Genomic DNA, 22,894 nt, shown 5'->3' on the forward strand with positions numbered 1-22,894 from the left:
TAATTTGGTTTGGTAAAACTCATTCAAGCTGAAATTTATGTGGACACTTAAGATGCTTTGCAAGATTGGGACTTTAGCATAGACTTTGCTGCTTAGGCTTATTCTTAGCCAAAATTATTATTTTTTTTTTTGCAGCAATTTGCTGTCTAAATGATGGGGAGTTGCTTCTGTCCCATTCTCTTCCATCTGTTCCCCCTTTCCCTCAGATTCCTATTTGACAGCCAAAGTTGTGAGGCGCTATGTGTGATGATGAAGAAACCACTGCCCTCGTATGTGACAATGGCTCTGGGCTTTGCAAAGCTGGGTTTGCAGGAGATGATGCCCCAAGAGCTGTATTTCCATCCATTGTTGGACGCCCTCGACATCAGGTGAGCTGGTACCAAAGTAGAAATGTTGTCTGGTTTGGCTTGTTGTTTTGGGTTGGGTTTGGGGTTTTGGGTTATTTTCTTCTTTGAGACTTTAGACACAGCAGTGATTAAGCATCAGATTTATTAGACAAAGCCTTAATCAGCCTTGATAGGAGATTGGCTTGTTAATTGGAGGATTGAGCTGCACGTCTTTAAGGCAAACTCCTTGATCCTTTGGAAAAGATGTTCTTCGGCCATAAAATATGGACTTTAGAGGAACACAAGTGTTTTAGTGATATGAAAGTGTCTTGTGAAAAGAAAACCCCACGAACTTGTTAGAATAATTCATACTTGCTGTATCAATACAAAGAAAAAAGGTAGGCAGAACATTGCAAACATGAGAAATGAAACAAATAGTAGCAATAAGTTTCTTTTCTTGTTCTAATAAACAGTGTGCCAAATAAACTTCCAAAGAAGGTCTCTAGCACATCACTTTATCAACTCATACAGGACTGGAAAGGATAGATGTGGCTTTTCTTGACCTTGAAAAGTATCTTTCTGCTTAATTAATTAATTGCACCAAGCGTGAGATACCTTCCTTCCTTTTTGAAGCTGTCTTACTCTTCTTGGTGGCTTGATAGGGGATGTTAATACAGAAGAGGTGGTTCCTAATAAATTCACATTTTAGTTCCTTGCACATTTTGGAGGTACATTCTGGAAAGGCAGTAGCAGGCACTGGATTTCACATGAAGTTTTAATTTAAATACGATGTTCTATCTCTAATGTGCATGATACGCTGCTCTAATATTAGAACAATGCACTTTGCAGGGTGTCATGGTTGGAATGGGTCAAAAAGACAGCTATGTGGGGGATGAAGCACAAAGTAAGAGAGGGATCCTGACGCTGAAGTATCCCATTGAGCATGGAATCATCACTAACTGGGATGACATGGAAAAGGTGGGTGTTTATTTTTAATGTAATTTTAATGAGGCATCGTCTTATCCAAGGCAAACGATTTGCTGCTAATGTGCTGGCAAACCAAAGGGAAAATCCTTGAAGGATTTGTTTGTAATCTCAGTGCAGGAAAAGGGAGTAGTACAGCCTGCTAGCACAGCAGCTGATCAGGTCTTGGCACTTCTAGAGTTACCATGCTTTTAAAAAGCAAGTGCTTATTACTCATCAGCTTTTGGCAGTACTTTATGAAAGGATTTTATGCTTTATATGTGCTGTTTTCAGTCTTCAGTTTCATACGGAGTCAGAACATTTGACAATGATAGAAAGTAGCTACAATGAAAAAACATTCATCAGAGGTGAATCAGAGAAATATTAAAGATACTGAAGTTGGAAGTAAAATCTGTGAGGTTGAGGGGTGGTTTTCCCATCTCAGTACTTGCCTACATAAACAATATGATGGACAACGCCTACATCTTGTATTGAATATAAGATACTCCCTGTCAACTAAAGAGGAAAAGTCAGATTGGGGCTTCCTATCCCTAAACTTACTCTTTGACAGTGCAATTGTTTTTTTCCCCCCTGAAGCATGGTTTTTTATTTCCAGTTCCAGTTAGCTTTTAATAACTGGATGGCTACAAGGTGTCTTTATTCTCTATCAAGCATGACTTGGTGTGCAGCCAGTACAAAGACCTCTCCGTGAAGCATCTGCTTAAGGATGTCCCAGACCTGGCGCAGGTGACAAGGTGTCATCACAGCAGAAGCTGGAGAGGCAAGAGGGGTTCTATAGGACACTCTTACTCTGATATCTCATATATCCTGGTCTCTTCAGGAAGCACCTGAGTTCATATGTGGAAACAATGAACCCCTTTAGAACCAGGATTGCAATTTGGTCTCTTGTCATCTCCAGGTTGAATGCTATGAGAATGAAACTCCACAAGCAAAGGCTTCTAGTAATGTTTTCTGGTGGAAAATGCCACTGAAAGGAAGTCACGGGGCCAGTTGTTCTGTGCCCTCATGTGTTGAGATGAGGCGTATACAGTTATAATATAGCCTAAGCCAGTTATTGGGTCATATTCCTGAACCTCAACAACTGATAAGTGAAGCGTGTTCCAGGTGAACAAACCAAAGTCAATATAGGAGCAACAGGAATTCCTCTGTTCATATTTGGAAATAAATTGCCCACCTACTCCTCTAGATGGAAGCATAGTATTTACATTTCATTATTTCACTGCTTCCTGGGAGGACACTTTCCTTCTTTCCGCAGAGTAGAGAGTCTATCTCAAACATCCTGTTATGTTGTTCTTCCTGATCACGTTTCTGCTGTCAGCATTCAGTGAGAAATTATACTTCCCTGCGGGAAAAAAAAATAAAATAAAATTGGAGGGCACTATTTTATGTTTTTTCCTCAGCGATTGGTCTCTGCATCTGGAAATTTCCTGCACAAAACACATGCATGTGTTTTTCTTCTGGGTAATACTGGATGCTAGAGCAGCCCATTTAAAATCTAGTTAGGAAAAGGAAATAGAGGAGGTAAAAAAGGCAGCCTGTGGTTTACTTTAATGTAATCTTATAGCTAGATTGACTGTTTTTAAGGTGTAATGTGACAGTGGCTTCAGGCAGTGTTGTAATTCAAATTGTGGTCAGACAATATATAGGTTCTTTTGGTTTGAACTTTTCTTTGTCTCTTAAATGTATGAAGGAATTACTTGTGAAAATGAGTCCTACCCCAAGCGTACCTTTTTCTGACTTACGACTTGCAATATGCAGTAGCTGGCAAAGATGCCCCAACACTGGGTTGTGCTTGGACTTCTTGCTGAACCCAGGAGAAGAGGGTGTCAGAAAGCAGAAGCTGCTTTCAGGTGAAGAGTGCTCAGCAGAAAATAGAAAAAAGAAGCATGGGAGAAAGGCAGTAGCAGGGAAAAGGCAAGAAACAGCACTGCTGAATTTCATGATGATTGCTAATAAGAAAAAAGGCATACTTTTTAATATATGGGTTTCCCTGATTCGGCCATGATACTTTTTTTCTTAGGGCTGATAATTTTCTTAATGAATAATTCCGTATTTTAACTGGTCTGGAACAGATCCACTGTTGACTTTGTAGGTTCTTCAGATTTAAAGAAGACCTTTTTTTCCACTTAAGTTCATTTTGGAGCATAATAATGCTTACTTCTAGGATGTTAATCAAATAAACAGGTTGTGAGAGTTGAGCTTGTTCAGCCTAGAGAAAACAAGGTTCTGGGGAGACCTCCTAGCAGTTTCCAGTACTGAAAGGGGGCCTGTAGGAAAGCTGGGGAGGGGCTTTTTATCAGGGAGTGCAGGGTCAGGATGAGGGGGAATGGTTTTGAGCTGAAAATGGGGAGATTTAGATGAGATATTAGGAAGAAATGCTTTCCTGTGAGGGTGGTGAGGCACTGGCCCAGGTTGCCCAGAGCAGTGGTGGTTGCCCCATCCCTGGAGGGGTTCAAGGCCAGGTTGGATGAGGCTTTGAGCAACCTGATCCAGAAGAAGGTGTCCCTGCCCATGGCAGGGGGTAGAACTGGGTGATCTTTAAGGTCTGTTCCAACCCAAACCATTCTCTGATTCAATCATATGATTACGTGCGTTTTGCAACTTTCCAGAAGCTCTGTAAGACGCACATGCACGTGCTTGTCTGACTGAAAGAAGTCCTGAAACACAATTCCTTATGTCTTTATGTGAAGGGAATATCTTTTGTGTATGTATATGTATTTTTCCTCCCCAAATTTTTTTAAACCAGTTGCATGGTTTTGATCCGAATGACAAATTTCTTCCCAGTGGTGGAAAATCCCACTACTGAAAGCATCCCAATTTAGAAGAATCATAGAATCATAGAATAACCAGGTTGGAAGAGACCCACCGGATCATCGAGTCCAACCATTCCTATCAAACACTAAACCATGCCCCTTAGCTCCTTGTCCACCCGTCCCTTAAACACCTCCAGGGAAGGTGACTCAACCACCTGTTCCAGTGCCCAATGACCCTTTCTGTGAAGAATTTTTTCCTAATGTCCAGCCTAAACAAGAGAATTTACCAGGTAACATGCCAGAAATGAGAAAAAGGCTTAATAGGTCAGCGACCATCCAACCACACGTTACAAAAAGGTGGGGGTCACCAAAAGGTTGGACTGACTGTGCCGGAGCGAGGGTGCTGCAGGATGCTCAGACACTCGTGTGAATGGAGGAGGAGAACATGTAGGCGATGAAACGAAGCATTCTTCTTCTCATGTGCTTCAGTTCACAATATTCAAATTAGGACTGCTCTGTTTTCCACTGGATAATAATATAGGGCATTGTACATCACTTAATTTGTTCACAGCAACTGAGCTGACAACATATGGGAGGGAAAGTGTTTGTGACTCTGGTGACTGCATAAATGATTATAAGTGTGGGAATAGTTCTTCCTCAGTAATTTCTCTTTGCTATTGTGCCTGCTGCTTACATTTAATTCTTATGACCTATAAAATCCAACACTGAACTGTTTTAGTTTCTTGTGGAATATCGTTATCCATTAACATTATGGTATTCATTCGGCTGAATCTAATGGGTGGTACAGTGCCTAATCCTGCCTGGTTCAGGGGAATAAAAACCTGCCTGAGATTTAGGCAGGTTCCTGCTTTATGAGGCCAGGTTTGTTCCTCACTGCTGAAATTGCAAGTACTTTCTTAATTATGTAAGCACTGTGGTTTCCTTCTCTTCCCTTATTTCTTACTCGTCTGAAACAACAGTCATCATCTTACATCTGATTTATATGTATTTTTTGTTTAAACAGTTATAAAATTACTTTCTGGTTTATTCAACTTCTCCCTGCATTTGTATTCTTGAGGCTCAGCATCCCAAGGGTCAGTTTTGGAAGCATCTGTTTGTTTTGGTTTTGTTTAGGGGAATTGATTTTTTTTTTTGTTTGTTTCATAGCTGATAATTTTCCTAATGAATAATTCCAACTCTGGACAACTTTGTAGGTGCTTCAAATTTACAGCAAATCTTTCTTCCACTTAGGCACTATTATGCTCCAAAATGAACTTATTTCTAGGATACTAATCAAACAAATAAGCTGAAAGAGTTGGGTTTGTTCAGCCTGGAGAAGAGAAGGCTCCAAACAGCAGCCTTCAGTGCTTTCACTACAGGAAAGACGGGGAGGGGCTCTAGCAAAGGGCTCTTTTTCAGGGAGTGCAGGGATATGATGAAGAGGAACAGTTTTCAGCTGAAAGAGGGGCAGTTTAGATAAGATACTAGGAAGAAATTTTTTACTGTGAGAGCAGGGAGGCATCAGAACAGGTTACCCAGAGAAGTTGTGGCTGCCCCATCCCTGGAGGTGCCCAAGGCCAGGTTGGATGGGGCTTGGAGCAGGCTGGTCCAGAAGAAGGTGTCCCTGCCCATGGCAGGGGGGTTGGAACTGGATGATCTTTAAGGTCCCTTCCAACCCAAACCATTCTATAATTCTATGATATTCTGTTTTTACATGCAGTAGAAACCCAGTGGTTTTGATTCTAATTCAGAGTTGAATTTGGCAGATTTATTCTTGCATGATTTCCATTTATTTTAATATGTCTGTTAAAAAAAAAATTTAGACTGTGTTTGAAAAGCTTTCCATATAGTTCTGTGGACAGACGAAATGATCAGAACGCTATTCTAAAGGGATTTTCATTTTTAGATTTGGCATCATTCTTTCTATAATGAGCTCCGGGTTGCACCAGAGGAACACCCCATCCTGCTGACCGAGGCTCCCTTGAATCCCAAGGCCAACCGTGAAAAAATGACTCAGGTAATGGTCTGGATGTTGTGCTGCAGATGATTTCTGCATGGAAACAGCTAAAAATATAAATAGTCCTAGGTCTTCAACTTCTTAATCTGGGAGATAATCCCTTAGGGTTAGTGTGGGTTAACATGCTGGCTAAGCCATGGTGAGAGAGCAAAAGTTTCTGCTGCTCATGCAGTATCCGTTCTCCAGATGACCATAAAATATTTTGTGCTTGTGTTTGGCAGTGAGATATATGAGCTAGCCTCTTAAACCATGAAGTAATTTTCTTTGTTCACAAGCCTGTGTGTGTGCTGTGTTTTGGGAGTGGGGAAGCTGGAGGCTCAGGTGGCTCTTGATGCTGGGTTTCCATGTCAATCCAGGATTCCTGTAATTTTTCTTATGAGACCGAGTTGTTGATATATTTAAATATGAGGTTTGCAAGAGCTATAACATGCAATGTGTACCAACTAAATCAAATTTCTGCGTGACTTTTGGGTGAATGATGTTTCACGTGCCTACCTCTGGCCACCAAGAGCACTCAACTTGTAGTAGCCCAACTCCTCAGCTCAAGCTATAGCAGCTCCTCCTTTCCACCCTGAAGACTGTCAGATAAAGTGCTAGTTATCATATGAAAATTGCATTTTTTTTTTGGTAAAGACTTGAATAAAGATGTTTGAAGGCCATCATGCAGACAGTTTTGGGGAACTGCCAACTGGAGCACGTCTTCGGGGATCTGGGTAAAGTGTTCAAAAGCTGGAGTTTTTGTGCTGGCTTGGGAAAATGAGTCGTCTGAACCACTCAAACTTAAATGATGCTTTGCTAAACATTTTTTGCTCCAGTCTGATTTAGCAAACTCAGAACAGAACCAAAAGTCAACCTCGAAGTTTGTAAATTTTAGAGCATCCTTCTGGTCAGATGTTTGCTGTAAATGTAGCCGGTGATGTAACCAGAAGTGTGATTTAAATACAGATATAGGAGTAAAATCACCCGGGAAAATTAGATGTGGCTCTGCACTTCCCTTTGTGTCTACTTTTGGCATATATTTAATAGGAAGATTATGCATCAATTTAGCAACAGTGTAAATAAATTAATTAAGTAGTGAGTTTGACAGCATTCATTGCTGGGAGATAATACAACTGGGAGACAATAAATGACAACGGACAGTAAGAAAACCTGGCTTATAAGAACCAGGAGGTGTGGTTCACACAGTAGACATGTCTAGGACTGTTTCTCTGTCATTATACCGTAATGACAAATCCTGTACTGAGATTGTTTAAAGGCTTATTTTTTATTATTGATTGCATTAAATTCATCACATCAATTAACTATGAAATAACAGTAATTTATGCTTTCTTTAATGGAAAGCATAGTTTTCATTAAAAGTAGGATTCATTGGCTTATGAAATCCAAAGTTTAAGTTTAACTCCCTGATGTCAGGGGCTGTAATGTGTACAATGGTGACAGTTGAGTCACCATACCTGGAGATATTTAGAAGAGGTGCAGTCACAGCACTTAGGGACATATTTTAATGATGGGCTTGCAGTGTTACGTGTACAATTGGACTTAATCTTAAGAGTCTTTTTCAACCTAAATGATTCTATGAAATGTGGTCACAGCAGCACCACTGGTGATGGGGTAGCACTGCCCAGGGTAGGTGGCATTGGTTAAAGAAAGGGTAGAGCACAAGGGCTGTTCAGAGTGTAATACACTCTATACCCTTCATGGTTTTCCCTAGGAGAACTACAGTGGAATCTGGTTGGAAACAAATGTTATTCCATCTGCTTGGATAAAATTGCAGTGTATCTGATACAGAAGATGGAAAGAACTGGAGCTTTTTAGAGTAGAGGAGCTGGGACTGAGATGAGAGAACATGGCTAAAGTCACTATGAAGTCAAAAGATAAGCTGTTGTGTTATCTGGGGAGGCAGAAAGAGATGGGATGGGTTTAAACTAGACCAAATGAGGTTTAAGCTGAACATCAAGAAAACTCTGGTAACAGTAAGTGTAGTGTTTTCACAGAATAGTTTGGGTTGGAAGGAACCTTAAAGATCACCCAATTCCAACACCCACTAGATTTGTTTGCCAGAGGAATCTGTGATGCTCCAGCAAAAGAGTTTCTGAGACAGAACAAAAGCTGTCAGGAATGGCTGATTCTCCCTTGAGATGGGAACAGACAGATTATTCCTTGTGGCTTTTTCCAGTTTTGTCTGCTATCAATCTTATGTATATATACACACATATATATACACGTATATACATATATACGTGTGTATATATATATAAATTAAAGATAATATTAGGGATAACTTTTTAACCTGATGGCAGGACTGCAACCACACAGAAATCTAATTGATATATATAGTATGTAGTGTGAATTAGTTATTATATATATACTATATATATCAATTGGATATATATTATATATATACTGTATATACTATATATAAAGTGTGTAGTATATACAGTATATATAGTCTGTAGAGTTAGTTTCTACATATAGTTCACAGAAGAACCACAGTTCAGGAGGGGGCTAAAGAAAAGTAACTGGCCGTAACTCTCTTTTCAGACACTCTTGAGTGCAGATCTTAAATGCTTTCAAATCCTTGATTCCAGATTATGTTTGAGACGTTCAACGTGCCAGCCATGTATGTAGCAATTCAGGCAGTGCTGTCTCTGTACGCCTCTGGAAGAACTACTGGTGAGTGTTTCTGGGAGTCATGTTTTCCACCTGTTCTCATACACACACACTTATATATTTTGATTATGATGCACCAGCTGTGTATTAGGAAGAACTGATAGGTGGATGGAGGCTGAATACTTCCTACCATGCTGTGCAAGTACTTCGTTGTTTTCAATTTCATGGCAGGTATTGAATTTATGACTTTCTTCTGCAAAAGCTCAAGTGACTACGACTCAACGATGTGAGCAGATGAAAGATGATACAGTTGGAAACTGCCCTTAATTATGCGGCATAGAGAAGAGGCTGTATCTTAAGTAGATTGTTCCGAACCCATAGTTCCTTCTTACCCACCCCTATTATAGTAGAAAAACAAAATACCATTCAGTATCTAAATGAGAATATTTCATTTAAATGCCGAATTTCAATCACCGAACGATGTCTGCTGTTAAGCAATCATTAGAATTAGCAGGAAGGTGTCTTCTTATTGTCATTTAAAGTCTGATCAAACAATGAGATGATAAATTACTTCTTAGCAACTCTTCAGTCTTGATATCCTTTGAAAAAATTTAAAATACCATCTGTCTTTGTAGCCTGATGCCACCATGTAATTTTGGACAAAAGGATCGACTGCTTATGGTAATTATGATGGTCATAAATACTTTTATGTTTTATGTTTAAAATTCAATTACTCGTATATATGTTTTGTATCAGAAATGCTTTACTCATTTTGAGTGGAAAACACATACTTCATCTCCTAGCCAAGAATATAAGTAGCATGGCTGTGCACAGGTAAACCACTACTATATTTTTCATAATGAGGTAATTTATTTTAATGACAGATTCAAATTTTTAATTTTCTAGATAGATTTTAAGGTACAGTTTGTATGTTATTTCATGTCTGTAAAGTGCTTGGGGTCATCTGAACTGAAATCCTCTGAGTACATGCAAGATCATTATTGCTACCATCCGTTCAGCAAGAACCATGCAATCAACTTGCTGAATTTTCCCATGTCTTTTTCCCAAATGCAGTTGCTTCTTATTTTGTGCTAATAATTCCATCTCATGTGAGCAGCTCTTTAATTACAGAAATGACAGAATCATCGTGCAAGTGTCTTAATTATAGAAATGACAGAGGGAATCATCGTGCAAGCATTGAAACATGCTTGCATGTTTCAAATGAGAATATGGAGCATGTGGGGACCCTTTATCAGTGGGAAATAACCAGCTTCTCCTTTTCTTTCCATTTCCAGGAATAGTTCTGGATTCTGGAGATGGTGTCACACACAACGTGCCTATCTATGAGGGCTACGCTTTGCCTCATGCCATCATGAGACTTGATCTGGCAGGCAGAGATCTGACTGACTATCTCATGAAAATTCTTACAGAGAGAGGCTACTCTTTTGTCACCACTGGTAACGAGCTGTGCTTTGCGTGCTTTGGATGCACTTTGCATACGTTTGCTCTGTTAGTTGTCTCATTTTGCAGGAAGAATATACCTGGTGAGATGCATCAAAATCCCTGTTGCTAGGCTGGCCTGGGAAAAACAGTTTGTGTTAGCTAATGGGATTCTCTTGGCTTTGGCTCTCGGCAAGTGCAGCATGAAGGATGAGGATTCCACATCATTAGGAAATCCTAAGGAACTGTTAAATGTAACTGGTTGTTGTGTTTGATCATACCTGTTCCACAGAAAAAGGAACATAGTAGCTGGCAGTGGGTGGAGCGTCTGGAGATTTGATCAAGGTTTTGGATGTAGATGTGTAAACATTAATCTTTACAGTATTCTGTTGGACAATATATCGCTTATTTATTTTCCAATGAGCAAAATGCAGTCATGGAAAGGGAAAGTAATCTTGTTGAGATAACAGAAAGGTCAGAATCCAGTGAACTCTGGGAAATGTGCATGAGAAACTCTGTGTCCTGGTTGTCATACTGTATGTAAATGAAAAACTTTTTGGTTCTCTGCAGCGGAACGGGAGATTGTGAGAGACATCAAGGAGAAGCTTTGTTATGTGGCTTTGGATTTTGAAAATGAAATGGCAACTGCTGCTTCCTCCTCCTCTCTTGAAAAGAGCTATGAGCTTCCTGATGGACAAGTCATCACCATTGGGAATGAACGGTTCCGATGCCCAGAAACTCTCTTCCAGCCATCCTTCATAGGTGGGACATGACTTTTTTTTTTTCCTAGGGACAAGACAGAGAATGAAAATAATTTCTTGGATAATATAGATAACCTTCAGCTGTAGAAACTGAAGTATTTACCCTCAAACACCCTTGGAAACACGCAGCTTTCTGCTGACTTCTTAGAAGCTATAAATACTGCTGCTACAGCTGCTGGACAAGAAGAAACCTATCAGTTTAGAAATACCTGAATCCTGAGATGGTTTTGATGTCTTAACAATGCAGTAGAATCTCTAAGATGATTTTTTAGAGTACTGCTGGAAGACCATGCTTTTTATCTTGACTAACTGATACATAACTGTGCTGTTTATATGGGTTTTTATCTAGATGCTGATACATAAGTGCACAGTGCTGTTTATGTAGGTTTTTATCTAGATGCTGCTCTGTTTGTTGTTTTATTGTATTAATCTGTAATTTAATCATACAAAATCAAATCTTGCATTATTTTCCTGTACTTTTATCTGTAATGTTAAAATTTCCATTCTGTCCAATGGATGACTGACACTTCAGGTGGTAACTCTTGCTGCCCCCTCGGATTTCCCACTTCCCACTTAAATTCAGCTCCTGAGGACTGAGTAAAAATGGCTGCAGGCAGTTTGGCATGATTTCCATGAAACTAAACAGTGAAGCTAGCTGTGTTTTTATGGAGAAAGGAAGCTATTCAAGCGTTAACATGGCTCCAATGAGCAATGTTCAAATATTCTGTATTTGAGCATCAGCAAGAGGCAGAGGGATTTGGCTCCCAGAAGTGAGTCAGGGATCACAGTTGATGCTACACGGTGGCACCAGAAACGTAGTGATGGAAATCAGCATTTCCTGGATCACAGATCTTTGTCAGAGTGTACAGGGATAGGATGAGGGGTAACAGTTTCAAGCTGAAAGTGGGGGGGAATTCAGATGAGATTTTAGGAAGATTTTTTATCCTGTGAGGGTGGCGAGACACTTCCACAGGTTTCCTAGAGAAGTTGTAGATGTCTCATCCCTGGAGGTGAGCAACCTGATTCAGTGGAAGGTGTCCCTGCCCATGGCAGGGATGTTGAAACTGGATGGGATGTAAGATCCCTTCCAACCCAAACCATTCTATGATTCTATGCATGTTAGGCTAGCTAAAATATCTAGTAAGTTTAGTATTTAAAGTTCCAGCTGTATTCCCAAGATTGCATCTGGTCTGTTCTTTTTCTTTACTGAAAAATAGTATTGTAAGTTAACTCTTACTGTACTGGCATTCAAAGAAACCCACCACGTCCAACGCAAGGTAGCTCACTGAAATGCTAATCTAACCAATAGCATCATAAAAATTCACAAAAATGGCAAACTATTGCAATAACACCTATTTTAATTTTTTCTTAAATAATGTTAATGTTGTTTTTCACTTGAGGAAGTAAAAAACCTGTTATGAAACCATAATGGAGTTCTTTCATCCTCACAAGTGTATTTAGATCATCTTATACAACTACTATGCTGAGATGACTAAGAAGGTGGGGATTATGCCCTGTCTTTCTTCCTCTCGTAGGCATCACATAGCTTTTTTTTCCCCTGGAGCTTTAAGAGAGACAGTTTGGATTAGTAAACTTTCCTTTCATTATAGCAGTAACAAAAAGAAGGAAACAAAGAGGAATGATATGTTGAAACCTCTATCCACTCAGGGATGGAATCTGCAGGTATCCACGAAACCACTTACAACAGTATTATGAAATGTGATATCGACATCCGTAAGGATCTTTATGCAAATAACGTCCTCTCAGGAGGAACCACGATGTATCCTGGGATTGGTGATCGTATGCAGAAAGAGATTACAGCTTTGGCTCCGAGTACGATGAAGATAAAGGTAACTTTGAAGATCTGCACTTAAAAAAAAAGAAGCTTTTGTTAGAAAGTTTGAGCTTATAGACAAATCAAAATGTCCACGTGGAATGTCTAGGTCTGGTATCCCAAGTCCTGATGTTAGGAGAGCCTCAGACAGCCTGCTTAATTACTACTTCTTCCTCTTCTACCAGTCAAAGCATAATTAAAAGAGGGATTTGAGAGGTACTGGAACAAAAATAGTTGCTGAAGCCATGGGAGTTGTCATTTTGAGGAAAAATGTGAAAGAACAGCTAACGAAGAAAGTCCTGTGGGATTCCCAGTGAAATAGCATTATGAGGGAGAAAAGGGCTACTTTAAGGACACCGCAGAACAATAAGAGCAGTAGAGGAGAATCTAGAGAAGATGGAGCTGTGAATACCAGAGGGGAATGAACAACTTGAGAAGATACTAGGAATATTATAGGTTTCAAGGCTTAGCTGTCAGTGAAAGTCATTACTGAAAAAGGTGAAAGAATAAATACAAAACACATGCAGCAAGCAAAGTCCGCAGATTTGTAGCTATTGGAAAGGACCCTTTCAGCTTAGACTTAAGACATTGTGTAGTGACACAAGCCCTTTTATCAGAGGGAGTGTCAGGAATGGAAACAGAAGCATGCAGAAGCAGGGATACACCCAGTGTATTTTAACAATTGAGTGGCTGAGGGTAATCAGCAGGAGCTCTTCTAGTTCTGGATCCAGTGCTTAGCTAGATAAACAATGCCAGTGTATTTTGATGGTTTAGGGTGGTTTTTTTTACCTAAGAATGCCTTCATCCTTAAAAATAAAAAAAAAGTTGGGCTTGCCTAGCCTGGAGAAGAGAAGGCTCTGGGAAGACCTTTTAGCAGCCTTCCAGTACTTAAAAGGGGCTACAGAAAAGCCAGGCAGGGGCTCTTGATCAGGGAATGCAGGGATAAGATGAGGGGGAACGGTTTTAAGCTGAAAGAGGGGAGATTCAGATGAGATTTTAGGAAGAAATGTTTTCCTGTGAGGGTGGGGGAGGCACTGGCCCAGGTTGCCCAGAGAAGTTGTGGATTCCCTATCCCTGAAGGTGTTCAAGCCTTGGAGCAGCCTGATCCAGCAGAAGGTGTCCCTGCCCATGGCAAGGGGATCGGAACTGGATGATCTTGAAGGTCCTTTCTGGCCCAAACTGTTCTATGATTCTGTATAGTGTTGTCCCAGTGGTCTTTATGTACGATGAAATTAGGTTAATATTTCAAAACTTTAATTTTCTTTCTTAAATGTTTCTAATTTTTTGGTTCTATGTCATGAGCCATCTGCAGGCATATCATGGGCTGCTTGTATTTGTCTGCTTGTAGTAATATTATAGCATCTCTGTCGACTTGAGGTGGAAGGCAAAATATAGCGACATTTCTACCTCTTAGGTGCTTTAGTACTTTGGAATTGTGTGGGCAGCCTGATCTAGTGGGTAATGTCCCTGCCCATGACAGAGGGGTTGGAACTAGATGAGCTTTCAGGTCCCTTCCAACCCAAACTATTCTATGATTCTGTGATGAGAAGACTTTCAACTAATTATTTCATTCAGAAGATGTTTGCTGTGTTGTCTGCTTGTCACTTTATTTACAACAAATTACACTTCTCTTCTAGATGATCGCGCCACCTGAACGTAAATACTCTGTCTGGATTGGGGGTTCGATATTGGCATCTCTGTCTACTTTTCAGCAAATGTGGATCAGTAAAGATGAATATGAGGAAGCTGGTCCCTCTATTGTCCATCGCAAGTGCTTTTGAATGCTTCCATCATGTACTGTCAGTGATAAATAGTGCTGTTTCTCTACGCATCACCTGCCTTCGTTCAGCTCTGAGAGTGGTTTGGCTTTCTTCCGCATGTTAAAACCACACTTTATGGATGTTATATGAATTAGCAAATTACTTCTAATTTTTGATGCTAAAATGCAACTAAAGTTTTGGTGATGGGAATTTTCAAACACTAATAACAGTAGCTATCGTATGCATATTTATAGACCTCTCTTCCCACCACATTTTTAAGTGTTGTGCTCCTAAGCAAAGTCTGAAGTATGCACATAAGCGATTCTTTCAAACTCAAACATAATGCAAGTTTTAGGTACCAGAAAAGGCTTATTCTATGCAGTTAACTGGTACACAGGATTCTTCTAAGGCAGTTTATTTTCCAGAGGATGCAATGGATTTAGGTGGCTACCAATGTGCACATGGATTTCTTTCCTTGGTATATTGCGATTATTTGGCAGGGGATCTTTGTCTCCCTGTGACCACCACACCCCATCATTATGGGGCTTCAACAAGCCAGGATACTTCTAAACTCATGTATTACAGGTTAATTTATTGAGTGTATTACTGTTTTTCTTCATCTCTCTTCCTAAGCGGTTAACTGATGTTTTGTTTGCTTTTGCTATATATGTGCTATGCTAAGCTAAGCTAATGATTACAGAGTAAATAATAAGTTTTTGAATATGTTACTGAAATGCTCTGGGTTTAATGGGTCAATAAAAGTGTAATTATCCATGTAAGGCTGCTGTGGCTTACATTAATTTAATACTGACTAGTTTATCTTTTATAGATAAAATAATAATTACTAATTTATATTTTAATTTTATTGTGGAAAACACTTCATTCCCTCTGAGTTTTCTGGCTAATCAATATTAAAATGAAAACAGATTGTTTCACAGTATCTATTGAAAAAAATCAAATATCTTCCTGGATGACAAATTCTTATAATGTTCTGTATGAAGAATAGAGTCTGCTATGAAGATTTTACTATTTCAGATACCAGGCAAGTGTGTTCAATATGATTCTGAATGCCACAGACTTTGAATGGATGTGACGTCAAGCATGAAGTGCATTTCATTATTTAAATCAAACCTGTCAAATTCTTGCCAATAAACACAATACTCTTTTTCCAAAGATGGGGAAAAGATATGAGTTTGATTTATGGACTTCTAAGAATGCATCTAGGGGATATTTTAAAGAATCTTCTTACTACTACCAGTTCCAGCTTAGAGTGGTCTCATTTCCTTATCCAAATGATCTCTTAATGGTAACAGCAGGCAGACCTATAAGGGAAAAGGATTTTTCAGAGGTCCTGTAGCCAGCAGTACTCAGTAAATCAGAGATTGATCTTACCTTCATTCTCACTTTTGAGCAGCAGTCAGTTCCAATTGCCATTGCAACATCTTCTCAAGCAAATGCAAATCATTGCAAATGTCTCAGCCTCTGAATGAATTTTATTTTAAATTTATTATCTTGGTCTCAGTTTATATGATTGCTCTCTGCTTAGGTTGATAATAAATCACCTTGCATGTAGGAATAGCACTGTTAACTGGATGTATCTCCTACCTAAGAAACATAACTTATAATTTGATTTTGACCTCTTCTAGGTGTGATGTTTAAGATCTCTGGAACTGAGTTACATTTGCAGTTCCCTGTAGTGTCAAAGCAAAATTCCATAATTCCATTCAGTTTGCTGATAATCTACTTGCCCTTGTTTCAATATTAAGAACGAAGGGTCTTTAGATTTTCTTTTTTTTAAAAAAATAGGACCTTCTGTTTTGGAAGTGGCAAGGGAGGTACATGTGTACAGTATCTGCACATACCTGAAAGAGTTCTTTGGGCTTTTCTTCTTCCCTTCGTTCCTCAGATCTCCTTATTGCACTCTCCACAATAAAATTCTCTTCAGACCTTGGCTGGCATCTCCAGCTCTTGGCACAGCTGAGGTTGGGACATGAGCTCTCAAGGGCTAGAATATGAATTCTCATCCCACAGCTGACTCCTTTTTCAGTGTGCAAGAGTATGATTATGCTCTGAATACCTCCCTAACAATCTGCATGTGGAATCTTATGCAAAATTAACATGCCTTTTGAAAATAGAATTAATGATGTGCTAAGAACAAATACAGATAAAAATAAGTAAAGTTATTAAGCTGTTTGTGTGATTTGGCAAACCTCTGCTTCTCTGAGCAGAAATTGCCTCAGTCACCATGCAAGTCCTGCTTTTCTGTGCGTGGTTGTGCAATTGGGAGTAGGGAATACCCATAGCCAAGACAAAATTCATGGTTTTCTCCATTCACCTGGTGTTCTCAACTTCTCCTTGGATACCATTTCATTTTAAGATTATCTTTAAACCCATGGAGGTGTTAACATTTATACTTGGTCATAGCTGTGCATGCCTTACTCTGTAATCTTACGTGGAAAATTAGTATGGCTGATGGTAAGTATCCTAAACTTGAAAGAATCGCTATAGATCAGATCTGTGTAATATCAGCAGTTTCACCAGCACCAAACATTCAGAAGTCATCTGGTTCTGGAGAACAGCTTTGCATTTCAGTTTTCTAATTTAGTAGGATATATGTGTTTAACATTCACTCATGTTTTCTTCCCTACAGTCATATATGGCATAAAGGCTTTATTTATTTATTTATTTATTTATTTAAACCAAACAAACTAGATTTCTTCAAATTTAGCTGTGAGGACTCAGGAGATACCTCACAACCAAACTAATGTATCTTGAAGTTCATGATAAATCATGGCCTTACCATATCATACCAAGTAGATCTCATGATCAGATGTAGCCCAGAAATATTTAATATTAAGAGCAGGTGAACTTTGTAGAGAAAGAAGAAAGAACATCATCTACAATGAGACTTTAAGTGGGAGATATTTGTATTTTTAATAAATTCTATTGTTTCTGTAAATACTGTCAGTGGTGACACTCCAAAGGTCTCTTCTCAGAAATGTACAACAGGAAATAAAAGTCTGTAAATAAATCTTTGTATGACTGAGGATGCTCTACTTTATTCTGTCTATGACGGTGGCTTAATCAGGTAGACTATTACCAAGCAAATTTGCATCACAGTTTTACTTCAAGGTAAGTGAATCAAGATCATCAAGATCAGAAGTTGCCTTAAGTCATGAAAATATTTTTGTCTTCAGAGCAGAAAGTGACTGCTATAAACTGTCAACATGAAAAAACCTCAACAGCTTGCTGGGGCTGGGAGCATGTCATATCCTCACTACACACAAACCAATACAATGGAAAGGAAGCATGTTGCATTGGTCAGAGTTTATGGCTGTCTTGAAAACAGCATCTTCCAACAGAAATACTAATGGTAATGACTGTTCTTCAGTTTTTTCTAGTTATGAAGATGTAAACTGTTCTACATCAGAAGAGTACCTTATCCTGCTGGCCAAAGCTGCCCTGTGGGGATTGTAATGTAAAGAGCAGGAACCTACTCCTCTTCCCAAAGAAGAATCCTCAGCTACGTTTTGATGGCTTCAGATAAGAGTCTTCTCCAGCTTCAACAGTAAGCCGTGTTCAGTCGTGAATGCTACATGTGCTTTTAAAGGAATAGTATTTTTTTTTGCAGTGTATTAGGAAGGTAAAATTCTTAAAACTCTCAACTTATGTTTTGCTTAATGCCACATCCTTTTATTTGACCTTTGCTAATGCAGTCTTCTGTCTTCAGAATATGTTCCTTAATATCATTGTCCCAGCCTGTGTCGTTGATTGTTGTACCTGTTTCCTTTATCCAAGAAATGTATTTCTTCATGTTCAAGACCATTTCATAGCTTTAATCTATTTCCTCTCTTCCCCTGTCAAATGTTTGATTTATGCTCTGAGCAGCTTCTTTATAAAATCAAGCCTGTTTTGCTATTTTTCTTTGCCCCCAGTGGAGCAACTCCCTATAAACATCTTCACAACTTCAATCCTTCTAAATGCATCTATAAAACTTTGTAAGGCCTTGATGCCTCAGAACTCTAACCAGAATTAAAAGTTCAGATGGTTTTATGTAAAATGTTGCGCTGCCTTTTTCCCCCACAACATTCAACCCTTTTCTTAGATTAAAAAGTTCTCAAGAACAGGAACCAAGTTTTGGATTTATCTTTGTACAGGACATTTTTTTAATCAGGTTTGTAGCCGAAGTTGGGCAGCTATGCAGTGCAGGTGTATCAGATGCTGTGCACTTTGAGTCTGTCCTTTCTGTGCTCCTCAGCATCATTGAACTGGCCACCTTTCACTTGCTCAATAACCAGCAATAGTATAACATAGCTCTGGGTGCACCAATCATTGTGTTAGAATACAATTCTCTTAGATAAAAGTGCTCTTAATTATGAATAAGAGTATTTTTTGACTGATTTTTTTTTGTGCCAATGTACTAGATAACTGGAGCACTGTACTTGGGATGAACTGACCCCTTTTTCTACCTGGAAATTTTTAGTGAAAGAGGAAAAGGACCTGGTGCTCTTTTACTGCAAACGTTAATAACATAAAACACTGATGAGCATTTTATGTAAGAAGCAAAGCCTACAGATCTCATTACCTGGGCCTCCTGATTGTGCATTCCTGTCCAACAAGAGAAGTGAAAAATCCATTTGACACATTTAAAGAGTTGTAGTGGACAGCGTTCATATTTCTGATTCTGTTCCCAGTGCACTTTTCTTGTTAATAAAAATATGAAAGACAATTACGGTCACCTGGGCTGTCTTCCAGCCCAGGCAAGGTTATTTGCTCACTGGATGCTGACAGCTAAAATTCATGTGTCTGACAGGAATGAACATCAAGGTGAGGACAAGATTTCAATTAATTGATTAGCAATTTTTGTAACTTGTTGTCTGTTTTGCTTGCATGAGTTTTAGGTAAATATCTTGATTACTGTTGCAAATCTACATCTAGAAAATCTGGTGCCAGGTCATTGACTGCAGCAAGTGAGATGGAGTGGCCAAATCTTCATTGCACTGGGGGTAAGGACCAGTTTGCAAAGTGTTGTATGGTGAAAACCACCTGAATTGCATACTGTTCTTCAACTGGGGATTTCGTAAAACAGCAGTTCTAAGAAAAAGAAGACAAGAATTGTAATGTAGTGACAGCAAACAATGAAAATTCAAGCTTTGAGGTGAATTAAATTTACAAAGGCAGAAGCCGTGCCCAGCAACATGACAAGCTCATATGGAGGAGAATGAGATTAATGAGTTGAAATATCTCTTCCGTGTTTAAGGTTAACCTCGGGCATGACTGTGTTGTTTGGTGTAATGTCTTGTTGAATTTTAATATGGAAATATCTCCTGGCATGTATTCCAAACACCCTACAAATCCTGATACTGATCTAACCTTGAGTTAATGTGTGAGGCCCTTGCAAAAACCGGATCTGGGTTTGAATGGCAAATAGCTTTAATATTCTGAGAAGAGTGCATCAGTTTGAAACTATAACTCACCAGGATTATGGCCTTTCTTACTATTATCATTTTAATACAGTCTTGCTTTCCCTGGAGCAAAAGACCAAAATTGTGGTGTATCATTGAAAAAATCACAAAGGATATTGGTAGGTACAAACAAAAAAACCATTTGTACAAAATAGAATTATTTGAAATCCATTCCTGCTCTCTTTTGCCACGTTTTCCAGGTGTCTTGTATCTTTTTGGTGGTGAGCAAGAATGAACATTCCCCTTCTTTAGCTTTTACACAATCCATGGGTATTCTTCCTCTTTCAGTTTCCTCAAAGCATCCTCTCTCATGGCCAGCGTGTGCCTTCATCTTTCCTTGACGCAATGTCCCTTATCCCATCCTACAATAAGGGATCATTGTTGTAGCCCTCCTCTGGACTTGTTCCAATAGTTCCATGTTCTTCTTACGTTTGGGATTCCAGAACTGAGCACTGTTCTTACTATTCCTCTACTCAAAGGTAGAGACGATGGATGAATTGGGTAGATTTTTGCTGTACTTTCAAGGTGAAAAAGCATTAAATGAGTGGTGAGATGTAGGCTTGGATTTTTTGGGGTTTTTTTGTAAGATTTTTCTTGTACAACAAAACATCAAAAATTCTCTTCTGATTTATATCAGATTTATATTTTTTATATCAACTTATTTATATACATAGCAGTCTGAAGGGAACATATGGAGTTTGTCTTCAGAAAATATCATTATTCTGGGCCTTTTCCTACTCCCATTCCAGCTGCTGAAGATTTTGTTGTTCTTGGTAAGTACGAGAAGGTGTGATTCTCTGAATATGTGTGATTCTCTGAATCGGTGTAATTCCCTGTATAGCTCAGTGCTGTTAGCACTTGTGAGGAAGGTTTCCTTATGGTAGCTCTTTCACTCTGGTAGTCCTGTAAAGAGCATTTTGCATTGCAGGTTGCTCACCAAATCAGTTACTTGGCTCTCCCACAGAGTTGCTGAATTAACATGATGTGACCCAGGGATGCAAAAGGATTTCTTTCATTAACAGCGCTAGGATGCTTGGGAGAACACAAGATGTGTTTCCTAGACAACAGCCAATGTTACTGTATAACTGGAAGAAAGTACAAAGGCTGAAACAAGAGTTTAGGATCAATTTAAGAAAAAAAGCCTGAATAGCAAAATTAAAGTTCTTCTACAAATTCTAAAACACATCAAACACAGAGATCTGCTTAAAGAGTCTGTGAAACAGCTGTGGTGGTCTCAGAAACAGAAACCCCCCCACAAAAAAAAAAACCAAACCAGCAAAGAAATGCAATTTAAAACACAACTCAAGTGTATCACCTCCTTCAGTCTATACATGCTGCAACCTTAAAGTCCTTATCAGACTTTTTTCCCTGAATAAAACAATCAAGAATGATGGTCCTGATGGAATAAACACAGATGGCACCTTGCACATGATCTCGTTCCACTGAAGTTGAAGAACTTCAAGTTCCACGTAGGATAAGTAAACATCAGCTTAAGAACCATCTCTCCTCTGTTCTGGATGCTCACGGTAGGAAGACTGATGCAGACTTTTGGTTAATATTTAAGTGACATTCCTGACAGCAGAATACTGTGAATTATCTTGAGAAACCAGTTCGTATCTAGCTCTGTGATTCATGTTTGAAAAATAGGTTAGAAGCTTGGATGCATCATTCATCTGCTTCAGTAGCTAGAAAAGTATGACTTAAATTTCCCCTGTCTGACCATTTTTTAAACGATTGCAAGGATTATTTTCCAGTGCTTGTAGCTACTTGGGCTAACCATTGCTCCAGAGAATCATTTTAGGATCCTAAAGGTTTTTTAGACTACAGTTTCACAGACATCCAAGCTGATATATTGGCTTGCTGCCATCAGGAAGGCATGGTTTTTTTTTTCTCCCCCTCTCATATCCTTTCCTCCCTTTCCTTTTGCCTAGGCTGCAGTGATTTTTTTCATGACCTTATTCACTAACCTGACAAAAGTAAAGGTCTCTTTTGTTTTGTTTTGACTAGTTAGCTTTCAGATGGGTTAGTGGGTTGAATTGTCTTCTGGATAGTCCTGGCAACCGTCAAGGCTGACACAATGATAAGTGATGCAGTGAGAGACACGGGGGGAGTTGGCTGCCCCTTTCCTTGGCAGGATGCTATTGCATTGCTCTCCTGTTTCACGGAACTGCAGCATCAGGGCAAAGAATTTAATGTTTGCTGAGAAACAAACATCATCTACATTCAAACTTCAGCAACACTTAGTTTTGGACCAGGACCCCTGCATGCTAGCATTCACCTGAGGATTCTGTAACCTTTTATAATTAATTCTTGGGAATTAATTAACATGACAGGATAAAGGGAATGCTGCACCTTCTTTGGGGTAGGCAAGGAGGAGAGGAGCTACAGACCAGTCAGCCTCATCTTGGCCCTGAAGAAGATTATGGAGCAGTTCCTCATGAAAACTGTCAGGTTGGATGGGGCTCTGAGCAACCTGATCTGCTTGAAGATGTCCCTGCTCACTGAAGTTGGGTTGGACTAGATGACCTCTAAAGGTCCCTTCCAAGCCAAACCATTCTATCATTCTATGATAAATGCAGGGTAATTTCTTCACTTGCCCAAGCTCTGAGAAAAAAAAAAAAAAGAATTAGCAAATCCAAAAATAGACATCAGAATAACTAATAAGATTTATGTGTTGCCTCTCCTTTTCCACACCAGCATCTGGCAGACAATTGTTAAGCTGCTTTTGTTTTTGCAAAACCTTCTTAAACCAGTTATGCTTTCATTTCTGTTCATTAAAAAAAAGGTGAATTATTGGAGAAAGAGTAGTAAACACCTCTGACTTTATTGTTTGCTTTTAATTAATATCTTTTTCTCTCAAAGATGTTTACTAGGCAAATATCACTCTATGAGGCTTACACTGGGAAAAGAGGTTGGTAAAGTTTGTTGGAATATGAGGTTGCAT

At 39.1% G+C, this 22,894-nt stretch overlaps 1 protein-coding gene across 3 annotated transcripts; it reads left to right on the forward strand.

The window, feature by feature from the left end:
* The first annotated feature begins 239 nt into the window (after positions 1-239).
* LOC138720629 (actin, alpha cardiac muscle 1-like) lies at positions 240-15,376 on the forward strand. Of its 3 annotated transcripts, XM_069856977.1 has the most exons (8): positions 240-368; positions 1,176-1,304; positions 5,970-6,080; positions 8,669-8,753; positions 9,986-10,147; positions 10,701-10,892; positions 12,560-12,741; positions 14,363-15,376. In XM_069856977.1, exons 1-8 carry the CDS (start codon positions 240-242, stop codon positions 14,504-14,506), a joined length of 1,134 nt encoding a protein of 377 aa, XP_069713078.1. In that variant the 3' UTR covers positions 14,507-15,376. The 3 variants fall into 3 exon arrangements, with proteins under 3 accessions (XP_069713078.1, XP_069713080.1, XP_069713079.1); XM_069856979.1 differs by lacking the exon at positions 12,560-12,741 and having other exon boundaries at positions 14,363-14,466; XM_069856978.1 differs by lacking the exon at positions 14,363-15,376 and having other exon boundaries at positions 12,502-12,620.
* Positions 15,377-22,894: the final 7,518 nt, after the last annotated feature.

This window comes from Phaenicophaeus curvirostris, chromosome 5 (genome assembly GCF_032191515.1).
Source record: "Phaenicophaeus curvirostris isolate KB17595 chromosome 5, BPBGC_Pcur_1.0, whole genome shotgun sequence".
NCBI lineage: Eukaryota > Metazoa > Chordata > Aves > Cuculiformes > Cuculidae > Phaenicophaeus > Phaenicophaeus curvirostris.

Excerpts from the sequence above, each read along its gene's own strand:
- LOC138720629 (XM_069856977.1), top strand. The coding sequence starts at position 240 with ATGTGTGATGATGAAGAAACCACTGCCCTCGTATGTGACAATGGCTCT. Across the intron at positions 8,754-9,985 it reads CGCCTCTGGAAGAACTACTG|GAATAGTTCTGGATTCTGGA; the intron begins GTGAGTGTTTCT and ends TTCCATTTCCAG. Across the intron at positions 10,148-10,700 it reads CTACTCTTTTGTCACCACTG|CGGAACGGGAGATTGTGAGA; the intron begins GTAACGAGCTGT and ends GGTTCTCTGCAG.